This window comes from Ciona robusta, chromosome 8 (genome assembly GCF_009617815.1).
Source record: "Ciona robusta chromosome 8, ASM961781v2".
Lineage (NCBI taxonomy): Eukaryota > Metazoa > Chordata > Ascidiacea > Phlebobranchia > Cionidae > Ciona > Ciona robusta.
Window position 1 is genome coordinate 5,479,211 of NC_143242.1, and position 19,993 is coordinate 5,499,203.

At 33.1% G+C, this 19,993-nt stretch overlaps 2 protein-coding genes and 1 long non-coding RNA gene across 6 annotated transcripts; 1 reads left to right on the plus strand and 2 right to left on the minus strand.

Annotated features, from left to right (window-relative positions):
- Window positions 1–120: 120 nt before the first annotated feature.
- On the minus strand, window positions 121–8,190 carry LOC149732674 (FAS-associated factor 1-like). The gene is made up of 14 exons (XM_089882518.1): window positions 8,004–8,190; window positions 7,754–7,875; window positions 7,254–7,360; window positions 6,753–6,993; window positions 5,300–5,495; window positions 4,612–4,849; window positions 3,731–3,886; window positions 3,476–3,617; window positions 2,844–2,980; window positions 2,287–2,375; window positions 1,780–1,860; window positions 1,378–1,518; window positions 1,106–1,258; window positions 121–574 (listed from the first exon to the last, which is right to left on the minus strand). The coding sequence occupies exons 1-14, from the start codon at window positions 8,034–8,036 to the stop codon at window positions 461–463; spliced, it is 1,950 nt and encodes a 649-aa protein (XP_089738644.1). The 5' UTR covers window positions 8,037–8,190; the 3' UTR covers window positions 121–460.
- A 132-nt stretch (window positions 8,191–8,322) lies between these two features.
- Window positions 8,323–16,491, plus strand: LOC149732675 (uncharacterized). Its single transcript, XR_016385512.1, has 2 exons — window positions 8,323–8,592; window positions 8,708–16,491. It is a non-coding gene; the product is annotated as an uncharacterized LOC149732675 (long non-coding RNA).
- LOC149732676 (uncharacterized) lies at window positions 9,690–18,216 on the minus strand. Of its 4 annotated transcripts, none has more exons than XM_089882524.1 (16): window positions 18,085–18,216; window positions 17,372–17,525; window positions 13,776–13,809; window positions 12,651–12,749; window positions 12,463–12,498; window positions 12,259–12,323; window positions 11,929–12,203; window positions 11,848–11,867; window positions 11,556–11,597; window positions 11,376–11,495; window positions 11,193–11,304; window positions 10,951–10,991; window positions 10,604–10,816; window positions 10,326–10,426; window positions 10,129–10,266; window positions 9,690–10,073 (listed from the first exon to the last, which is right to left on the minus strand). In XM_089882524.1, exons 2-16 carry the CDS (start codon window positions 17,519–17,521, stop codon window positions 9,963–9,965), a joined length of 1,557 nt encoding a protein of 518 aa, XP_089738650.1. In that variant the 5' UTR covers window positions 17,522–17,525; window positions 18,085–18,216; the 3' UTR covers window positions 9,690–9,962. The 4 variants fall into 4 exon arrangements, with proteins under 4 accessions (XP_089738650.1, XP_089738649.1, XP_089738652.1 ...); XM_089882523.1 differs by having other exon boundaries at window positions 10,604–10,819; XM_089882526.1 differs by lacking the exon at window positions 10,604–10,816.
- Between the last annotated feature and the right edge of the window lie 1,777 nt (window positions 18,217–19,993).

Here is a 19,993-nt window from a genome sequence, read left to right on the forward strand (position 1 = left end):
CCTAACCGAGCGGTCAAAAGGGGTTGTCCAAATTCTCAGCAATACAAAATATAAACCACTCGTATTACTCACGTGAAAACTTGCACAGGTGTATGAAACAGCACATTAGTTTTATGAGGATTGTCTTGCTGTTTTCAACCATTTATTGCAGGTGACACCAGACGTTTGCCAACCCAAAGTTGTCATCACAGTTTTAAGGCGATTAAATTGTCACAAACTCGTTAAAATGACACAGTAGAAAACCGAGTGCCATGATGTGCATGTACTGTATATTGGAAACTAAAACGCCAAGCACGCTGGTTATGTCACGTACTATCACATTCAATTACCTAACTTTGAAAAGCACATTCAGAAGATTACCCAACAAATAAAGAACAAATATTGTGGGCAGAGTTTTAAATAGTGACAATAAATATGTACACATGAAGAATAAAATGGGAAAAATTGAGCTCGTTACAATTTAAGATTCCGAACATGTATCACTGTCCTGGTCTGGGTTTTCTTCTATTATTAAAGTTTCTTGAGGGAAAATTTTATTTGATTGAAGACTTGAGCTCATGTCTAGTGTTAGGAGCTATGGAAAGAACAAAATTATTTTGCGGCAAATCTGAATGTAGTTTTCACATACATAAAATGCTGCTGCAAAAATTTCTTATTTGGTAAATTATTTTTTTGCACCTATGTTTTACCATCCAATTCAGATTCCTTTCATTGGGAGTAAAATGCTATGAAAACAAATACTAAACAGTATTACTATTAGACTTTTATGACTACTGGAAACATATTTGTTCTTGGGTCTAAACACTTTGGAAAAACCCATTGCTTACTAATGGGTCGAATTATCAGCAGTGCAGAAAAAATAAAACAACTACTCATAAGCAGGCACAAGGTGTATCAAATAGGCCACAAGTGTTATTACAGGCAAGAAAAACTAAGTAACATTCATTTAATATTCATATGTTTAAACATATATTGGTTTTAGGCCAATTATATGCTCACTAATGGTTTATCCAAATTATTAGCCATACACAAAAAAAGAAAAATCCAGAAAAAGAAAAAAGTAAGTAAAGTAACATTCATTCAATATTCATATGTTTAAACTTACATTTGTTTTAGGCCAAGGTTTCAGTACACGATGGGTTTGTGGTGTGTAACCTTTTGAACCAACGAAATTAACAAGGGTTTGCAACTTCTCGCTTGCAAGAAATGTTCTCATGAATGTTGTACCATCAGGGGCACGGAAACGGACTTTGCTCAACTTAAATAATAAACACAACAATAACTGCATTATTTTTCGTATATAATAGAAATAATGGGCTTCAGTAATAATGAATGGAAAGCCCAATAATTGTTTTAATAAATAAACAAACTTTTTACCGGTTCTTTACAATCGGGTGATGGTTCATCAGGAATGGATGATCTTAATCTCTCCATGTCCTCCTCCTTCTTTGTTTCTTCTATTCTCCTTTGCTCCTCCAATTCCTCTATTCTACGAGCTTCAAGCAACTCAGCTTCAACCTGAAGTGGAAGGTTATTGTAACTTTGGTGCTATAGTTTTTGTCTTTAACAAAATCTGGGTACATTGATTTACAGTTGTATGAATAAATGTAACTTGCTTTATCCTCCCATGGCAGTGTGGTCTAAATTAAAAGTCAGATAAAGTAAATACAAAAAAAGCTTTAAAATGTCGCCACCACATATAGTGTGTTAAAGGAAAGCAAATCTTTATTTGAATTTCTTGCTCATGATAAATAATGATAAATAATGAAAGTAAATTACTTTAGCCCTGTCAGCCTCCAGTGACATACGATATGCTTCTTCTTGTTCTAACTTGATGTTCTCTCTCGCAATTCGAGCATCCTGAAATAAACAAACATAGCTTATCTGCCTATTCATTAGTTTTCTTTAACAAAACACAGTTAAGAGAATTCTGCTACCATTGTGGACGTGAGGGTCCTTAGTCAAGGCGTTAAAGCCAATGATAACTTAAATACTTAAACATATAATCTGTCACATATTTTCTACACCCATCTGTAATATAAATGGAATACATTCATGATATACCCTATATTATATGACCTATGTACATATATTTACCTAATGGAAAAATTAACCAGACACAAGATTTAGGGGTAATAAAACATCTATTTACAAATTAGAGTGTGTGGCAATTTTTTTTTTTGAATAAATGTCTGTTTAAAATAGCCTAGTATTGCACCATTTATAAAGCATATGTTTGCTTATACAAACATACTATTTACACAACACACACATATATAAACAAACCTCTTCTCTTATTTCTTGTTGCTTCCTTTCTTCACTTTCCTCGTATGCGTTGACAAGTTTAGCCATCAACTCGTTCAAGTCAGAATTGGCTGCAATACATTAATTTAAAAACTCGCTGCAATACATTAACTTAAAGAAAAAAAGACACTGATTCAATGAAATAAAACTGGTTCAATCACTGTGTTAAAACTTGTTCAATGAAATACACTACATATTGGCATACTTATGTGTATTTTGGCTCTACCAGGAAAATACAAGTATAAATATGCCTGGCTGCAACAGTTATGCATTGTAGTACTTATGTAATTAAACATACTCGGTGTCATAGACTGTTAAATTAGTCTCCTACCTCTTAAACATACAATTATATAATTTTAGCGCAACCATAGTTTAATCCATTATTTGGTTAATTTGTACATTATTAACATATAACCCATTACTGTCCTTGGTTGATTAAATCAGTACCAGATACTTATTTTCCCAACTATTATTGAAATATACTATATATTCAAGTAAGTACTGCATTCATTATTTCCCCTACCAGTACACTCCCTCACCTTGAATTATTGCATTCACTTCACATTGTCTTCCACGTCCATGAGCAATAAGTAACAGAGGATAATTATCTTTCTTCACCTTCCTCACTGTATCAGCGACCCCGGATCCCAAGATCTGTTTACAGTCTTGTAGAAATCTGAAAGATAATGATATAGTTATGCTATTGTAAGAGATATTACATTCTATTCTATGTGAGTGAGGTCCCCTGTTATTCTATTTTATGTGAGTGAGATCTCCGATATTCTTTTCCATTCTATGTGGGTAAGATCTCACAGCTTGGCACGCCATGGGTCCTAAGATTTAGGCCATGATTTGCCCATTACCCCACAGGGATATTATAAGTTTGTAAAAGATATTATGGCTCTTTTTGTTATCTTGAAAGAACAATTTTTTGACTGTCTGTAAAATGGTAATATATGAATGAATGTAACTTGGTTTATTCTAGCGTGACCGAAAAACGACAGTCATTATAACACAGGTGTTTCATACACCTTGTGCCGGTTACGAGTTACCATGTATGTAATTTTGGGGTAATTTTATTTTTTATACAACCCTTGTGGGTCCACTGGGTTTGAGCAATACATATACATAAATATTTTTATATAGTCAAACACTTAGTTATAGAAACAACCTTTCTTTATTGTAAGCTGAGGTGACGTCCCATGCCCAAGATACAAAATGTTGTTCAAGAAAATTGGTGACAGCATCTGAACATAGAAGTTGGCTACAGAAGACATTGGCTTGTATGCTTTGATCATGGTGTATGTATATAGCTGTAAGAACAAAGTTCAATTAGATTAGGTATCTTAGTTCAAATAAAAATATAAACTTAAAAATATGCATTTGACTCGTTTAAAAACCACTGTCCAATAATGAACATATTCACCCAAAAGTTTTCTTTTTCTAGCATCGCTTCCAAATGCCTTCACTGTTGCATCTTTCAGAGAAAGTGGTAAGAAGTCTGGTCCTCCATGGTAACGAGACATAAACTCGGACTTAAATTGTTCCAAAGCTACATGAGCATCCATTGCTTTCTCAGGCACTGAAAATAAAAAAATAAAATTTCCTGGTTTCTAAAAATAAAACACAATTTTGTATTAATTGTATAAATAATTCAAACAATACAATAAAATTTTATATTAATTGTATAAATAACTTACACATTGTTATATCTAAGAAAAAAGTCCATGTATAATGATTAGATAGTTAATTTAAGAGCATTGCACCATGTTAAAAAAAGAGGAACTTTGTGTGGAGTTCCCCAAGCAAAGTTAATCCAGACAGTATGTTGTAATGTTGAACATGCTTCCTTGTTTGTGAAAAATTAAAAAAAAAAAATTAAAATTTTTTTTGAATACTAACATAATCATATGCCATTGTACTAAAAATGCTGTACCAGTATAATACTACAGTATCTAACATAGGACTATATTCTCTAGATAAGAATAGTATTTTAACGATTAACAAAAGTCCTAAAAATAAGAAGTAAAACACCTGTTTAATTGACTTCACAAAAAATATGTTTCTAAAGCAATGACATTGTAAACTGATAAGAAAAATTAAATATTTTAATTAGATATAATTTTATTTAGGCAATGATCTAAAATGCATAATTTTCATTATTTTTATATTTTTATTGGCTACTAAACACTAATTTTAGAAGTTAACAGTATGATTTTAAAATAAAATAGACCACGAACGAATGATTTTTACTACTTATTCTTGTGCGACAGGACAACAACGACAAAAAATAAAGTGTCCACTCACTAAGTTGATTTAATCTACTACCCATTGAAGTGGACGAAACAAAAATTAAGTCATCTTCATCATCTAGTGCGGATGGTGCATCCATAAACATGTCATCCTCATCACTACTACTATCAACATCCAATCCATTGCTGTGAGATGGGGTTGGGGTGGTAGGTTGGGGCATATTTTGTGCAGAATTTTCATCAACATTTAGCTCATGGAGCGTTTTGTTTAGTTTTAAACTTGCAACAGTGCTCTTTAGATTGGGAAATAGGGGAAAATAAAAAATATAAGAGAAGTTATATATATGTATATATAAATATATATATATATTTTATAAGAAAATTAGAGATAGTTTTATAATAGGCCTAACTTACATAATCCTTTTTTGCATTTTAATTCAACACGAAGGCTACGTCTGCATGGAGTAGACATGCATGTCATACGGGACTTCTTTTTTATGCACTTCTCACCAGCAGCATGATGATTGTTATTTAACCTTTTACTCATACTTTTTACTTGTGTTTACCAATGTAAAATATATACAATATAACTGCATATCTCACACATTCATTTTTTCACTATGATGTAACAATGACCATTGTGACAAAAATTAACAATGGCTTGTCTATTCATATACTTGGTTTTGATTATAAAGAAAATGGCATAAAAGATAATCAAATTTAAGCTATTTTTTCATGCTTACCTGATTATTTGGTGTTTTTTGAGAAGGAAAGCCTTTCCAGATTTGGTTACGTGGAGATATATTTGTAAAATCAGCTACATCTTGCTTGAGTTCAAAAAAACTTTTCGAACCCTCACATTGTAAGACTTGTACCTTATTATTTCTATTATCAGTGATATGCAAGGTGTATGTTGTTGTTAGATTCATTTCAGAAGACCTGGGTATTAAAAAACAGACATTGAGGCAAACATTTGAAAAACAGAAAAAAGATAAGTTGTGTCAAAGCAAAAATATGGCACAAAAACTTTCACACAAATTTAAACTAATGTTTTAATGCACATAGACATATTAACCCTTTGGGGACGAGATATATTTTAACAAATTTTCATTTTTGACCGACTGTCACATATTGCTCTCTAGCGACACAGGTGTTTGTGCTGGCGAAATAAGATCAATTAGACTTTTGTTCTTTGGAAAAATTGCTACAAGATTGTATTTTGATTTTTTTGATGACGTCATCAAATTTTGAATGACGTCATCAGAAATCTTGTATTTATGTGTAATTTGGGTTTTTAGGTAAAAAATACATAAGGAATCTAGTGCAAAGTTGATTTCTGGTTTGTTTACTACCTAACTAAAATGATTGTTTGAATTGGTGACGTCAAAGGGGTCAATTACGTCACTTATAACCTGATGACGTTATTTTTTGAAAGTTCATTTTCGCTAAAATCGTAACAAAACTTGCCAAAACCGATTTATTATGAATGTAAAGGTAGAAACAACATGCAGAAGCAAAATGAAGTTAGATTATACACACAAAAACATAATTTATGTAAAAATTGCTTCAGAATACCTAAAAAACTTGCAAAAACAGCTGACATAGCCGTTTTTACGCAAAACCACATTTTTAACCGGTAACTTAGACGGGGAAGCCCCAGAGCAACATAGAGATCAAATAAAATCGCTTTTATTGGACAGAATGACGTTAAAACCTTGATTTTTGGGCAGAATATAGACCATCTTCTTAAAAAATACATTACGGTTTTCAAATCAAGTTTGGTAAAAACTTTTAAATGCTATGATGCCTTTTTCAAACGTTATATTGGTGGATAATTCCTTCCTCTTTCAAATAAAACCAACTGTAAGAAATTTTACCTACTATAAACAAAATTATGAACTTTTATGTGAACACCTGTTTCAAAATGCATATTTGCACTACTCGTCCCTAAGGAGTTAATGGCTTTTTTAAATAGGTACATTTTGCAGCTAAATTGCTGAATTTTTAGAATACCAATATTTTATACTTTATTACAAATAACTATCAAACTTTTTAAAATGCAGGAGAGGCAAGGGTAGTTAGACGCGCATTTTTTAAAATAAAATTGATGCCGATGTTTACAGATTAGTGCAGTTTCAGGAAAATTCAAAATAAGTGTGGCGTCTATAATTGCACACATTAACAATATTCACTTACTGAGGAAAAGCAGAGCATGATAATGGTAGAGGATTCAAATCATCAGCTTCTACTCCAATAGACACATTATTTAAATGTGGATGCATTTTAATGTTCATGCGGTTTAAATGGGGGAGATGTAATGCCGATAACACTGTATCATCTGAAGGATGTGGAATTGCTGATTGTACTGGCCATTCCTCAAACTGTGTCTCTGCTGCTGTTATTCCAAGTTCAATTGAGGCAATCTGTTTCAAATCACCTGAAAAAATGTTGAAAAATTTAATACATATATATATAGGCTATGCGTTATGCAATATATAAGAGGTATAGTGGGCCTACTGTAATGTACAAAATATCCAAAAATTTCTAATAGTGTTCTTAATAATTAAAAAGTGTATTTTTACAAAAGTATAAACATTTTTGGTTACCAATAAATGGGACAATAAAAGATAACAAAACATGTACCATTTTACCCCAACCTACAGTACGTGAAAATCATTTAAAATTGGAGAACCTTACCAACAGTATTAGAATCGAGAAGTGCAACATCTTTAACTACACCACCAAGCTTACAAGAGAAAGTTAACATTGTTTCAAGTGTCTGGTGTCCATTGCTTGATTGTGCACTAGAAATATATTTTAAAACCGGTTTAAAAAAACTTGCTCTTTATTTCAGATTTATAGGCCTATAGGCTATAAAAAGAATATTACACACAGAGCCCACACATAACTGACTTAATTGCATTAAGTTACATAAAAAAATTACAATTCAAAATATATATATTTTAAACCTGAAATTAATGTAGGATTAAATATGTTATGACTTATGAATCTTATGATAAACATAAACCTAACCTAACAAATAATTTATCAGAATTAATTTGCTCAATATACTATTATCTACTAAAAACAACAAAGAATCATCTCCTTCTAACCCCATAACCCCAACCAATAACCCTTAACTACCAATCTCTAACACTTACCACCCCCAAAATATAGTAACAATAAATGTGACAAACCCTTGTACACCCTGCATTGGTTCTTGTGTTCCTATTGCAGCATTGACAGCCGTTTGTAAATTCCAATCACATTGCTCAAGTATTGCCATACTTTCTCCAATGTCTTCATTCCCAGTACAAGCCTAAATGCGAAAGATATTAGAAATCCTACCAACTCACAGAGTGACATACATGGTGTCATGGTAACTCAAAAACAAGAGGTATATGAACTTTAAACCAAGTAGCCTCCGTGTTAGTTTAGTTACTCTACCTGGAAATTAGCTAATATTTCATTCTTATCCATTCTTACTTTCACTTGAACAAACTTTCGATACGATCAATTAACAAACAACAAGTTTTCAGTCTGTTACTCAAATATTCACATTAAACTACAGGTATTGTTTACATTTATGACACACAACTTAGCACATGAAAATCTGTAAAAATATAGGGGGTAATCCTGGAGCCAATAAACGTCAAACACCTAATGTAGAAGTGGGACATAAAAACATAAATACGTAATTTATAAGTTAAGAAACAAAGAAAGAGGAACAAATTCTTGAAAATCACAGTGTTGACCATAAAAACGCTCGTAACTCGGTTCACTGCACTCAGCTGTGTATGCAGGTTAGTGGTTAAAAATCGCTTGATTTCGCTGTTTAATAGATTTTGAGCTGTAGGATTATGCTTTATCCAATAAAGATAGAGTTTAAATTTATTTCAAAGCATCGAAACTTTATTTTGGACGTAATAAATTGACCAACTGACAATTTATTACAAGATAGCGGAGCTCGAATAAATGAGCACCTAAAAACCTGAAAAAAACAAAGGTACATTTTCAGGATTTTCCCATAAAGAAGGTGAGTAGAATTAACATGGTATAAATCATATAGATTATTGAGTGTATAGGTTTATGTTGGCGACATCAGTAAAATGTGTCAAACGACCGCTAAAATTTTTGTTTTTGCGCAACAGAAAACCACAGTAGGAGAGAATTGGGCAACCGGGGGGATTGTCGAAACACGGACCACTTAAATGAGTCAGTAGATTAAACTTACATAAAAAATTCTCTCTTCGTATACGAAGAAGAAAGGGGAATATTTTGCAAGAGAATTTTCATATAGTAGGCCTAACGCAGTAATAAAACAGATTATTATTTTTTTCACATCAGTTTATTAAACAATAGGCCTACACAACACATGTATAAAAGGTTAATATCAAAAGATCCGGTTCGCTCTTTTATATTCGTTTTTAAAAAAAAAACAGTATTGTAGCTTGTGTCAGCATCATTTAATTGCCCGGGTTGCGGCCTTACATTGTATAGCTATGGCGCCCTCTATAACGCGCCTTGTGTATATAGCCTTTTTTGCATGGTAATTTGCGTATCAAAATTGTTATAAAGGGCAGCTTCTGTATATATATATATCCCTTTTTTGCATGGTAGTTCGCGTATCAAAATTGATCTCATTTTAGCGCAATATTTTTAAATCATGTTTATATTAAAATTTCTGATACTTTATTGTACTATTACCAACTAAAAACTAAAAAAATAATACTAAAAAATGATTATGCTATTAAAAGGGAATCTGTCTCCCCCTTGTACTTGTTTACTCACATAATGCGAGTAACAACCAACCTCCTACAACAGGCTCGCTTATCTTTGCTAACTTTGTCCTTGCGAGTAAATATACGAGTACTTACGCGCGTAATAGATACCATTCGAAAAGGGTATAGTATGGTGGGGGGAGATGGGACACCTTTAGCACATAATATCAAAGCATCCTGATCGTGTTTAAACAATTATTAACGGTCTATGGAAGCTGCAAGGATACGGTTTTCTATTTCTTTGAACTTTTTGTTTACTGCCAAATGCAACGAGAAAATAGAATGATTAGGTGTCCCACCTTCCCCCACTCTACCATACGTCAGACCTTTCTACAATATTAAAACGAGTGTATGAATTGAACGATTGACGAGAATCATGTATTTACAATAACTGTCTACAGCGACTTGATTGAACAGTAGAGAAAGTGCACAACACAAGACACTTACTAAGTGCAGAATTTCATAAGAATAGTACACAAGACGAACGTGTGTTACGTACATCGGGTGGTTTCGTGTGACGTTATATTCTAACAGCACTTGCAGTACGAAACCGAGAAACGCAGAAAAATGTGCAGTCGGAAACTTTATATATAATATAGTTCAAATAGCACATAATGTTAAAGTATCAAGGTGGCCCGCGCAGTGTAACGTTTCCTTCGCCCTCGGCCAATTTCAGCGACGATTTCATGAAGAAGGAAATCAGTTCGACAACGTTGTTAAAAGTTTGTTCATTTGGCTGCATGGATTGAATTTGGTAAAAATTTGAAATAAACGAATCACGCGCCTTTTACCTTTTCGGTTCCGATAGCGTAAGTAGATTCGGACCGCAAAGCTATTTGTAAGTTGTATGTTTTATGATTGGAGTACACCGTTAACGAGTATGGAGTTTTTCTACAGTCTCTTCCAGGCCGCACAATAAAACAACCTTCCTGTAATGTATGATACATGTTAGATCAAAAGTGCACGTATTTACACCGCCTATAATTACCCGTCCATCTCTTTCAACAGAGACAGTGGCACTTGCACGGTCTACATCTCGAAACCACGGCTGGTCTTTTATATTATTAGACTTTTCAGTAGGCTTTGGCTCTGTATGGAAAACGAATGTAAAACGATGCAGTATAAGAATTTTACACAAAAATGAAGTAATAATACAACAAGAAATCAGCTGGTAATCAAACATGCAGAGTATTATTCACGGTGTAATTTTCACAATAAATAAAGAAGAAATACAACAAATAATCACTGATTTGATCATGGGATTACCATTCATCTTTGGCAAGACAGGTGGAAATTGATTTGATGTTCGATTAAAACCACTGGATGGTTTGGGTGGTCGATTTGGCTGTTCCGGCTTAGGTGTTGTTGGCGGCTTTATATTGGACTGAGACATTGTTGACGGCCTTAAACTTGACTGACCCATTTCTGACGGTCTTAAATTGGACGTTGATACAACACCACCAGATACTGGAGAGGTTTCTGCTTTTCATGCAGATCAATGGGGTTTAGTAAAACATAAAGAAATCATGTACATTTTGATAAGTAAATGAAGAAAGAAATTTAATAGGAAAGTAAACAATCATGCTGTAAGATTTAGTAAGCATTAAAGGTACCTGTTCGGAATGGAGGTATTACTTTTGACTTGATAGTGTCCCTGCAGTTATAATAATACATGTTAAAACTCAATTAAATAGTTTTATAATAGAGATATCTACAAGTCTAAAACTTTTGTTCTGGTTTTATAAACTGACATTCCAATGTGTGGTTAACACTGATAAAGGCAGCCTAAATACGCTGTCGTAACATCAGTATATAAATGGTTACTACTGCTTTTATAGCGTTACATACTACTGACTTATTGATTGGTGGTTGTTGGAACATCATGAATTTATTGTTGCGCATCTTGGGTATTTCAGCAGGTGGTGGAAGTGGTTGAGGGTCACTGTGTTCTCCTGAACTTGTACTATCTGATAAAGGAACAAGCATTAATACAAAGGTACAGTGTGTGGATGTAGTTTAAAAAGAATTAAAGCAAAACCTCTGCTGCCATCACGAAATGGAGTATGACTTCTGCTTGTAGCGCTGTTATTGCGGGAAATTGCTTCTTTTAAATCATCTTTTAAACTTGAATTAGGTGAGAAACCAGGTGACCGGTTACCTGGTTAATATGTTAAATAAATGTTTATCAGTTGAAATCCAAGTAAAAACGGAGACTAACCATTGGTAACAAAGCTGGATTTCGGTGACCTGTTGGTTGAAGCTGAAACGGAAAATGTATTAATTTACTGTTTAGTGTACAGGTAAGTGCTGCTTTTGTTATTATGGCATAATGTCCAGTGTTTTTTTTACTCCTCCAATCATATTGATAGAAACTTATTTCCTTGTAGGCAACACAATAGTCGATACAAATTGACGTCACAGATGACTCAAAATAAATGATGTCATATACCGGAGTGGTGAAATTAGTATATTAAGCATAAAATTAGGAGGTCATGCCTTTAGTCACTTACTTGGAATAGGTGGTGGTTGCCTGCAAAACAACAAAAATGGATTTTAAACCAAAAAAATTAAATTTATACCATAATCTGTACCTTGTAGGTGGTTCATATGTGTCTTGGGGAGATTGGTTGAAAGGATCAGGAGTTGGTATTGGGGGACGATCAAACCCACCTTGGGGGCGCTCAAACCCGGCTTGGGGACGATCAAACCCAGCTTGGGGACGATCAAACCCACCTTGGGGGCGATCAAACCCACCTTGAAAAAGTCGCCGAGGACTTTGTGGGGGTAGAGTGGGTGGGCGCCTTTGTCCAGGGAAGGAATTTTGGGGCGGGTTGTGGAAATCTTGAGGGGTGTGTTGTGGATAATTCTGTCATACATACATATTTTAGTTTAAGCACATGTAATATATAAGAGTGACATACTGATACTGGGGTTCTTGGGGGTTGGTGTGGAGGGAACATAAGTCCATTTCCTCTTTCTTGGCTGGCTAAACATAAAAATATGATGTATATTGTCTCACAGGAATATATGCTAATTTTATTCAAATTTTAAGTTTCGTCCATACATATTCAAGATTTGCAATTACACATTTAAAGGTCATATTTGGAAAGATAATAAATACTTACTAACTGGATCAATTGGCATGTACTCATCTTCATGATCTGTTAACAAAAAATAAAAATACATAAATTTAAAAAATAAACAAATAAAAATCTTTGTATGAAAAATATAACATACATAATTTGTTATTTATGTCTTCGAATACAGTACGAAAATCAGATTACTGAACACACAAAAAAAAACTTAGACCTACCATTCCTTGGGGGTATGGGCACCTGGGGTTGATACCCTCCTTGTCTTTGTGAAGTAATTGGTTGACTAGGCCGTCTCCAATTACCACTTGGCGAAGGGCCTGGTTCAAAATAATTATATAACTGAATACATAATTCCAATAATAAAAAAAACAATTAAACCTAAAAAAAGTTATATTGTACACATTCTATAACCTCTCTCAGAACGTGGAACACATTTCGTATAATTTTGTTTCGTTCGACTGACTGGTGGTGGTTGTTGATATTGCTGTGGCTGAGGCCAATTTGAGTCACTGTATCGTCTTTGAGAGTTGTTTTCAAACTGATTCATTCTCAAATATATATTATCATCCATAACTGACCATTTAGTGACTGAGAGAAGTGAATAAACATAAATATTAACTTGCCATCACATATTTAAATTAATTCTGCCTAACTTGATATTCCTTGCTAACATAGCATCACGCCGAATAAATTATAGCATCGCAACTCCCACATTTCAAGCCTAATCAAACCCACACTAATCCTCAATATGACAAATGACGATTCTGTATTGTTCCAGCTCTTAACGGCTATGAGGTATTCTGGTTATACAGCAGCTAGATCCGTGCTACAGCGCTGACGGTAAACAATGAGATTAAACACGACACATATGGTGCAGGAACAAGGAAGTGAAAGCTTACGTAAGATAATTCAGTTTCGAGACAGGAAGAAAATACAATCTGTTCTATTATTTTATTAATACATAACCGCTACCTATATAAACACTATAGTGAAAGTTTTTTTTTTTAAATAAGTTATAACAAAAAGAGATACAACACATGTTCATCAGTACGACTTATTTTCCATACAAATCTAAAAACATTAATTACATTTATACATGCTATCCTTCTTTATAAATTATCTGCTGAGAAACTGTAACTATATTCTTTGCCTACATTCTAAGTAAGTTTGCGGAAACTCTGTACAAGCTGCTTCATTATGAAGTTGTCACTCCAACCAACTTCAATATTTAAAGAAGAAAATGAAACAAGTTTCACATTTCCCCATGCCCTAGTTGTTAATCATTAATCCAAAAGACTTTGCTTTAGAAACAGATTAAAAAAAGACGATAAAACACAACTTACGTGGCGGAAGAGTCTGATGATGTCCCGCAAAGCCCTAAAAAATGAGAAATGTTTACCTATGTTGTACTGCATACAAATTTTGAATATATCCTTACCAATGGTAAATGAATACAAATAATTAAAAAGTCTGGCTAATGTCAGGTTACACAGATGTTCAGTATCAACAGACATTTTAAAATTCCTGTGTACAGTAATCACTTTCGTTTCGGTTTATTTAAATTTAAAGATTTTCGTTAAAATGATCATTAGCTTCATACAGTGTTTATTTTGTATTTTTTATAACTCAAATATTAATAAATAAAATTAATAGTGAATTTTCTCCAATTTAATTTCTTACATTTTAAACAACTTTTTATGGAATTTTTACCAACTTTCACAGTAAAAAGTAACCAAAACATTTGAAATGGAAGTCAAAGGAGTATATAAAAACAATACTATCCCACACAAATTTAATAGAGACCCTACTTCTGGATTGCACCAAGGGGTTTAAAAAGCACTGCCTAATTGTCTCAGTCTGCTATGCAGGAATTTAGGAATACAACAAGTTAACCACCCTAGTGTAAATTCTAAATTAAATTTAGCAGTTTAGAGGAAGAAGAGCTAAGTTTGCATTCTTTTTATGTCGTATTTGGTCGTAAATAAATAATATTTACTGAATTATGAAACCGTATACTTAAGACTCTCCATTGTTAGTTGTTAAAACAAGATATGGAAATGGGATATTAGGGTCTTACTGTATCCATCTTACCCCACAATACTACATATTACCATGTAATTATTAAAAGAAACATAATTGTTTTGTTCAAAAGTCAGGTCTTTATAACAGGAAAAACTTATAAAATTATGGTTATAAAAACAAATATGCAAAAATATTTAAAGTTCTTGACCACTAATGATATATAAAAATCAATAATGTGATAAAGCATAATACACCTCCCCTATTTTAAATAGCATATAGATTCAAATTTTGTTTGCATTGCATATTCTGTTTGTTGACATAACTAAAAAAATACAGAAAAACTGAAACCACCTTCTTTGTTTAAAATTATCATATTGTACGCAAAATTAGATAACAGGCAATCAGGCAGCGAATCGGGTAAACAATTATTTGATAATAAGGTACAAAGGTAACAATGAACGTGGTCTCTGCTACCACACAAGGATAAATATGGAGGCTGCTATAAATCTTTTGCAAAATATTTATATGCATATTTGCTTCATGCCAAGTAGAATGAAAAAAAAAAAAATATATATAAACATAAAACTTTGTAATTTTTTATTTATTTGTTCTTTTTAAATGGTTTACAAAAAATGCAATTTTTTATCATATTTATAGGTTTAATTTTAATAAAGAAATGCAATTTTTTAAACCGTTAATTTAATTTTAAACACTGTTTGACTCACAGACATAGTTTCAAAAAGGACATGCATTCTGCATGAGTCATCAAGACCTATAAATACCCAATAGATTATTTGGGGTTATGTACTTGTAATAACATCTGGTGAAATGAATCAGTTTTCATGGCTTAACTCAATGACATTTATTAATATGGTGCAGACCGAAGGGTACAGAATTTACCAGGGATTTTAAAGTTGTCAAAATGAAATCACTTTCATAATTGCGATGTATGCCGATATTTGAGTGTAACTTGCTTTATACTCGCATGGCCGAAAAAAGACAGATGTTACCCAGCTTACCAGTTACCATGTATGTTACTTTGTTTTTGTGATTATTTTTTAGGGATGTTTTCACTTTTTTTTCTTATAGTTTAGACAACCTATTAGTGCCGACTGGGATATAGCAATTGCTGCTAAGTGTCTTACCCAATGAGTCAAGGACACACACGCCCACAATGATAGCAGCGACACGCCTTTTGAACACTTATGCTATACTAGCATCATCAGTGCATCAGCAACAATTGACTGGCTTGTTTATAGTCAACTAGTGCAACACTGCAACTATATATATATATATACTGTACTATTTAAATAAATGATTTCACATTATTAACCTTCCAACATGCATGCATGTATTCATGTTTTTTCTTAACTGCCACTTTTAACTTGACTTAATTGTTTTGAGCAGGAAATTGCTTTAATTTAATACATAACCACATGGGTCTCTGTCCACATGTCAAATATTTAGTTATCTGTAAGAAATATATACATTTCATAATAAATGTGTGCAATTAAATGGGAACAAATAGTAGATATGTAAGCAGGGTGTATTAAGTGATTATCGTAGATATTTCGACCACTTTTTTCTTAAAAGTAAGTAAGAAAACAACCATGCTGATTGTACATCTGTTTTTTGTATATTTTAGGACAAAGAACTTTTTAAATCCAAATTATAAATAAATCTTTTCCCCCCTTGTATGTCTATGATACATTGGCCAATGTTATATAACATGTCCATCTATGACGCAATATTACTCATGACATTTATTTGCGTCATAATAGGGATTGTCACTGAAAGTGATGCATGAACGATAAGCATTAATAAGCTATACCTCAATATGGTTATGATTTACTCCACCAACAATTATGGATATTATATCGACCTTTGGCAAAGCAATTTGGGTTTTTAACATCTTATTATACATAGCCAGGGAACTGTGTTTGCTTATTTAGATAATTGCTTGTTTATTTAATCAAACTGATATCGATTAACAGTTTGTATGCTGATCCAACAAAGATTGTTGCACATTGTAAATATTATCCTGTCTTCAATAGTAAAACCTTTTTAGTTTTATGCACAAATGTTCAGCCCTATGACAGTTCGCTGTGTGGTACAAGTAAAAAGTGTGAAAGAATTTAAACTTTAACCAGGCACAACAAAACTTAAATAATAGTTAACGAATTAAACCATGCCAATAAACTAAATTGTGCGAGGTTTATAAGGGAAGCAGTGGAAGTCAGGACAACATGAGAATTCTTTGGGTTAGTTTCAAAATGGGGATACCAACAGAAAGATCTTTTTTGCTTGTGCATATGATTTATACAGACAGTGGCGGTGTAGCTTGTCTATAAAGTGCCAAAATTTACATTATTTATGATTGCATCTTTAAAAAGTTTGACCCATCCTTTTCGTGAATTCCTTGATAGACCTCTGTATTAGTCCACCAAACAAATTACAAAGTTATATTACTATTGGTGTGGAGTCAAGGGCATTGATTTTATGATCATGAATGACATTCTCGGCTACCAACTAAACTAGTCGCCCCCTAAATTTGATTTTGCTTTTTTTAGTCGCCCGACTTAAATTTTAAGTCGGTAGATTATAAGCGACTAATTTCTGTAATAAGTAATGAATAGAAACTAAGTTGGTCAACTAAAAAAACGTTATCAGCCAATAAAAATGTAATTTTTTACTCATTTAAAAGTAAGGTAATACGGCAAGGTATGGCATGAAACCTGGGATGTAAAAAAAAAAAGTTATCAGCCCATAGTAATGTTATTTTTTACTCATTTAAAAAGAAGGTCATACAGCAAGGTATGGCATGAAACCTGGTACTTAGGCCAATGGACAATATCCACTCACTGTGCCACTTTTAAATATTAAACTTTATTTAATCCATAACGCAACATTAACTTACATCATCGGAGTCAGAATCAAAACTGTCATCATCAAAACTATCCATAGGAGGTGGGTATCTTGCTGCATTACGAGGTTGGTTTCTTTGAACTGGAATGGAAGGTGGGGGTCGATCCATGTAACCCCTGTTTGGCTGCTGATCATGGTACATTATTCTTGATATATAAACAAAAGTCGGCATTAATTTGGTAACTCGTAAGCGGGCATAAGGTGTATGAAATAAAATATTATAACGACTGTTATTTCTCCGCCACATGAGGGTAAAAAATTTACAATAATTCATTTAATTTTTAACATTCAAATATAGACCTGATTGTTATATTAATAGTTAACACATATGATGTTACCTACTAGAGTATATGCGGAAAAATTGTTTTCTCTATTACAATTTCTAATTGCTTGAATACAAATACTAAATTCACTTAATACAGATTTTTTCATTTGTTTTAAATATCGGTAAAAAGTAAAATAACAATGTGCATCACCATAAAAAGTGAATACGTCGGTCTCTATTGAAAATAAGTTTCTATGCCAATTCAAAGTCATAGGCCCATAGCAGGCAGCTCAAAGTAATCAATTGAACTAGAACAGTTAACTTCGAGCAAAAAATCTATACACAACCCTTAACTTATGTGTGTATTTTTTAATGTTAATTTTAGTTCCCAATCTACCTTGGCACCAACGGTTGAGAACAAATTGAAAATACATACATACCTGTTTTTTGGAGCAATATAAATGCAGCAAGTGCACGGGTTCTTTTGAAACTTTTATTATAATGCAAAGTATTAAGAAGTAAGCTGGTTTACAATCTGAAAAACTGACATAATATAAATACAAATCAAAACTTGGTTAATTTTAATATTTAAATTATTATAATGTTTAACAACAAAAACAAAGTAACATTCTTTAACTTACAGTAACTGCTGCCTTAAATAATATAAGGCCTACTTTTAAGTAAACTAGTATGAGATAACAAAACATTGTTTATACACCTTGCATAAATTAGACAGGTTATGCAATATACTATGAACAGTCTGGAGCGCAAGTTACTAAAGAAATATTTAAACTGTGAGGTGAGTCATAGTAACAAGGAAATGACATCAAACTGTTAATTCATTAAGCTAGCTAACTTGCAGTTTCACTATATATGAATGGCTGCAATGTTTTGGAAGTATTTATTTATATAAAAAAAAACACAATATATTTACAAATAATAACATAATATATATTTAAATCTAAACGTACACTTCAAATAGTAAAAAGCATTCGTGGCTATACCTTGTACCTAACACAAATGATACTCAATGTCTCAAATATGCAGTTTGAAATCGGGTTTATCGTACAGTAATGATTAACTCATACATGTAAGATGTACCCGCTGGTCGCAATTAATGTTCGGATTCCCAAAACGCCAACATTGCTTTGTTTGCGTTTCAGGGATTTATAGGTTCTGTCGCTCTTTGTTCAAACATGGTTACTTTCGGTTTGTTGGTAACGGGAAATAGAGTACATGGTGTACTGTAAATGTTAAATAATTCTGAAATACACTGTTTATAATCAGAAGATTTCTAATAACCTAAAATACGCTGGTTAAACCGCAAAAGCGCCAGGTGCGGAGGCCGGTCACTTAACGCCTGTTTATAGGCAACAGCCCAATAACCCAGATTATTCAACCTTAGTATGACCCTGTCCCTATACAAACAATGGAGCTGGCTCAACCATTCTAGACAGTGCCTCAACAGCTTAAAACCGTTGCTAAAAATAGACCAAATAGTTTCGTATGACGTGTGGAAAGTCCCGCAGACTTTAAGGAAAAACCCCCGGGTTGAAACTTTAATGAATTCGGGAATCCTTGGCGTGTGACGTCCGTTGAAAATAACCGCCTTTGTTCTGTTGTAAAACAATAGTCATGTGCGCTTTTGGTTTTGAAAATTTCCAAAGCAGCGTCACAGTGGTATCACTTATAACTGTACGATGCCGTTTCTGTCGTGTGTCCTTGGGCCAGACACTTAACGGTCAAAGTTAAACGCACGAGTTGGTAAAATTGTTTACAATACAGTTAAAACAATTATTTACAAAGTTACATGTACATGGTAACTCGTGAGCGAGCACAAGGGAATAGGACGGACGTATTATAACACAGCATGTCGTAGTTACCCCGTCATGTGCAGACAAATAAACAACATTTATTTATATGGATTTTTGACACATAAACCTGCGATTTACGAAAGTGCATATTACTACCACGCGAATATTAGATTAGTCATAGAGAGTAGGGTGGGGTAAGATGGGACACCTTTTTATTCGATTTTCTCGTCCCGTTTGGTAGTAAACAAAACACACTCGAAAAATTTTAGAATTTTTTTTATTTATGGATTTTTTTGTTTCCTCACGACTTGCGTATCCCGTTATTAATTGTTTAAAACACGATCAGTGTAGTTAGATAATATGTGTAAAATGTGTCCCATCTTCCCCCACCCTACTAAACCAACAAGATTAATTATAATTCGATGCGTTGCGTTCATATGAATCGGGCAGCGTTATATACTACTTCCTGGTAGCTTAGTACTCTGTACTTACATTTGCTTATAACTCTGCTTATACTGTTGTTTATTTGCGCGTT

Bases quoted from the DNA above. Each gene is read 5' to 3' on its own strand.
- LOC149732676 (XM_089882523.1), bottom strand. From the start codon at position 17,521: ATGTACCATGATCAGCAGCCAAACAGGGGTTACATGGATCGACCCCCA. The intron at 12,499-12,650 runs GTAGGTCTAAGT...TTTTGTTAACAG, and splicing joins GCCCATACCCCCAAGGAATG to ATCATGAAGATGAGTACATG. The intron at 11,496-11,555 runs GTTAGTCTCCGT...CATATTAACCAG, and splicing joins ATCCAGCTTTGTTACCAATG to GTAACCGGTCACCTGGTTTC.
- LOC149732674 (XM_089882518.1), bottom strand. From the start codon at position 8,036: ATGGATAAGAATGAAATATTAGCTAATTTCCAG. The intron at 6,994-7,253 runs GTAAGGTTCTCC...ACATTTTTTCAG, and splicing joins TCTCGATTCTAATACTGTTG to GTGATTTGAAACAGATTGCC. The intron at 1,519-1,779 runs GTAATTTACTTT...CTTCCACTTCAG, and splicing joins TGGAGGCTGACAGGGCTAAA to GTTGAAGCTGAGTTGCTTGA.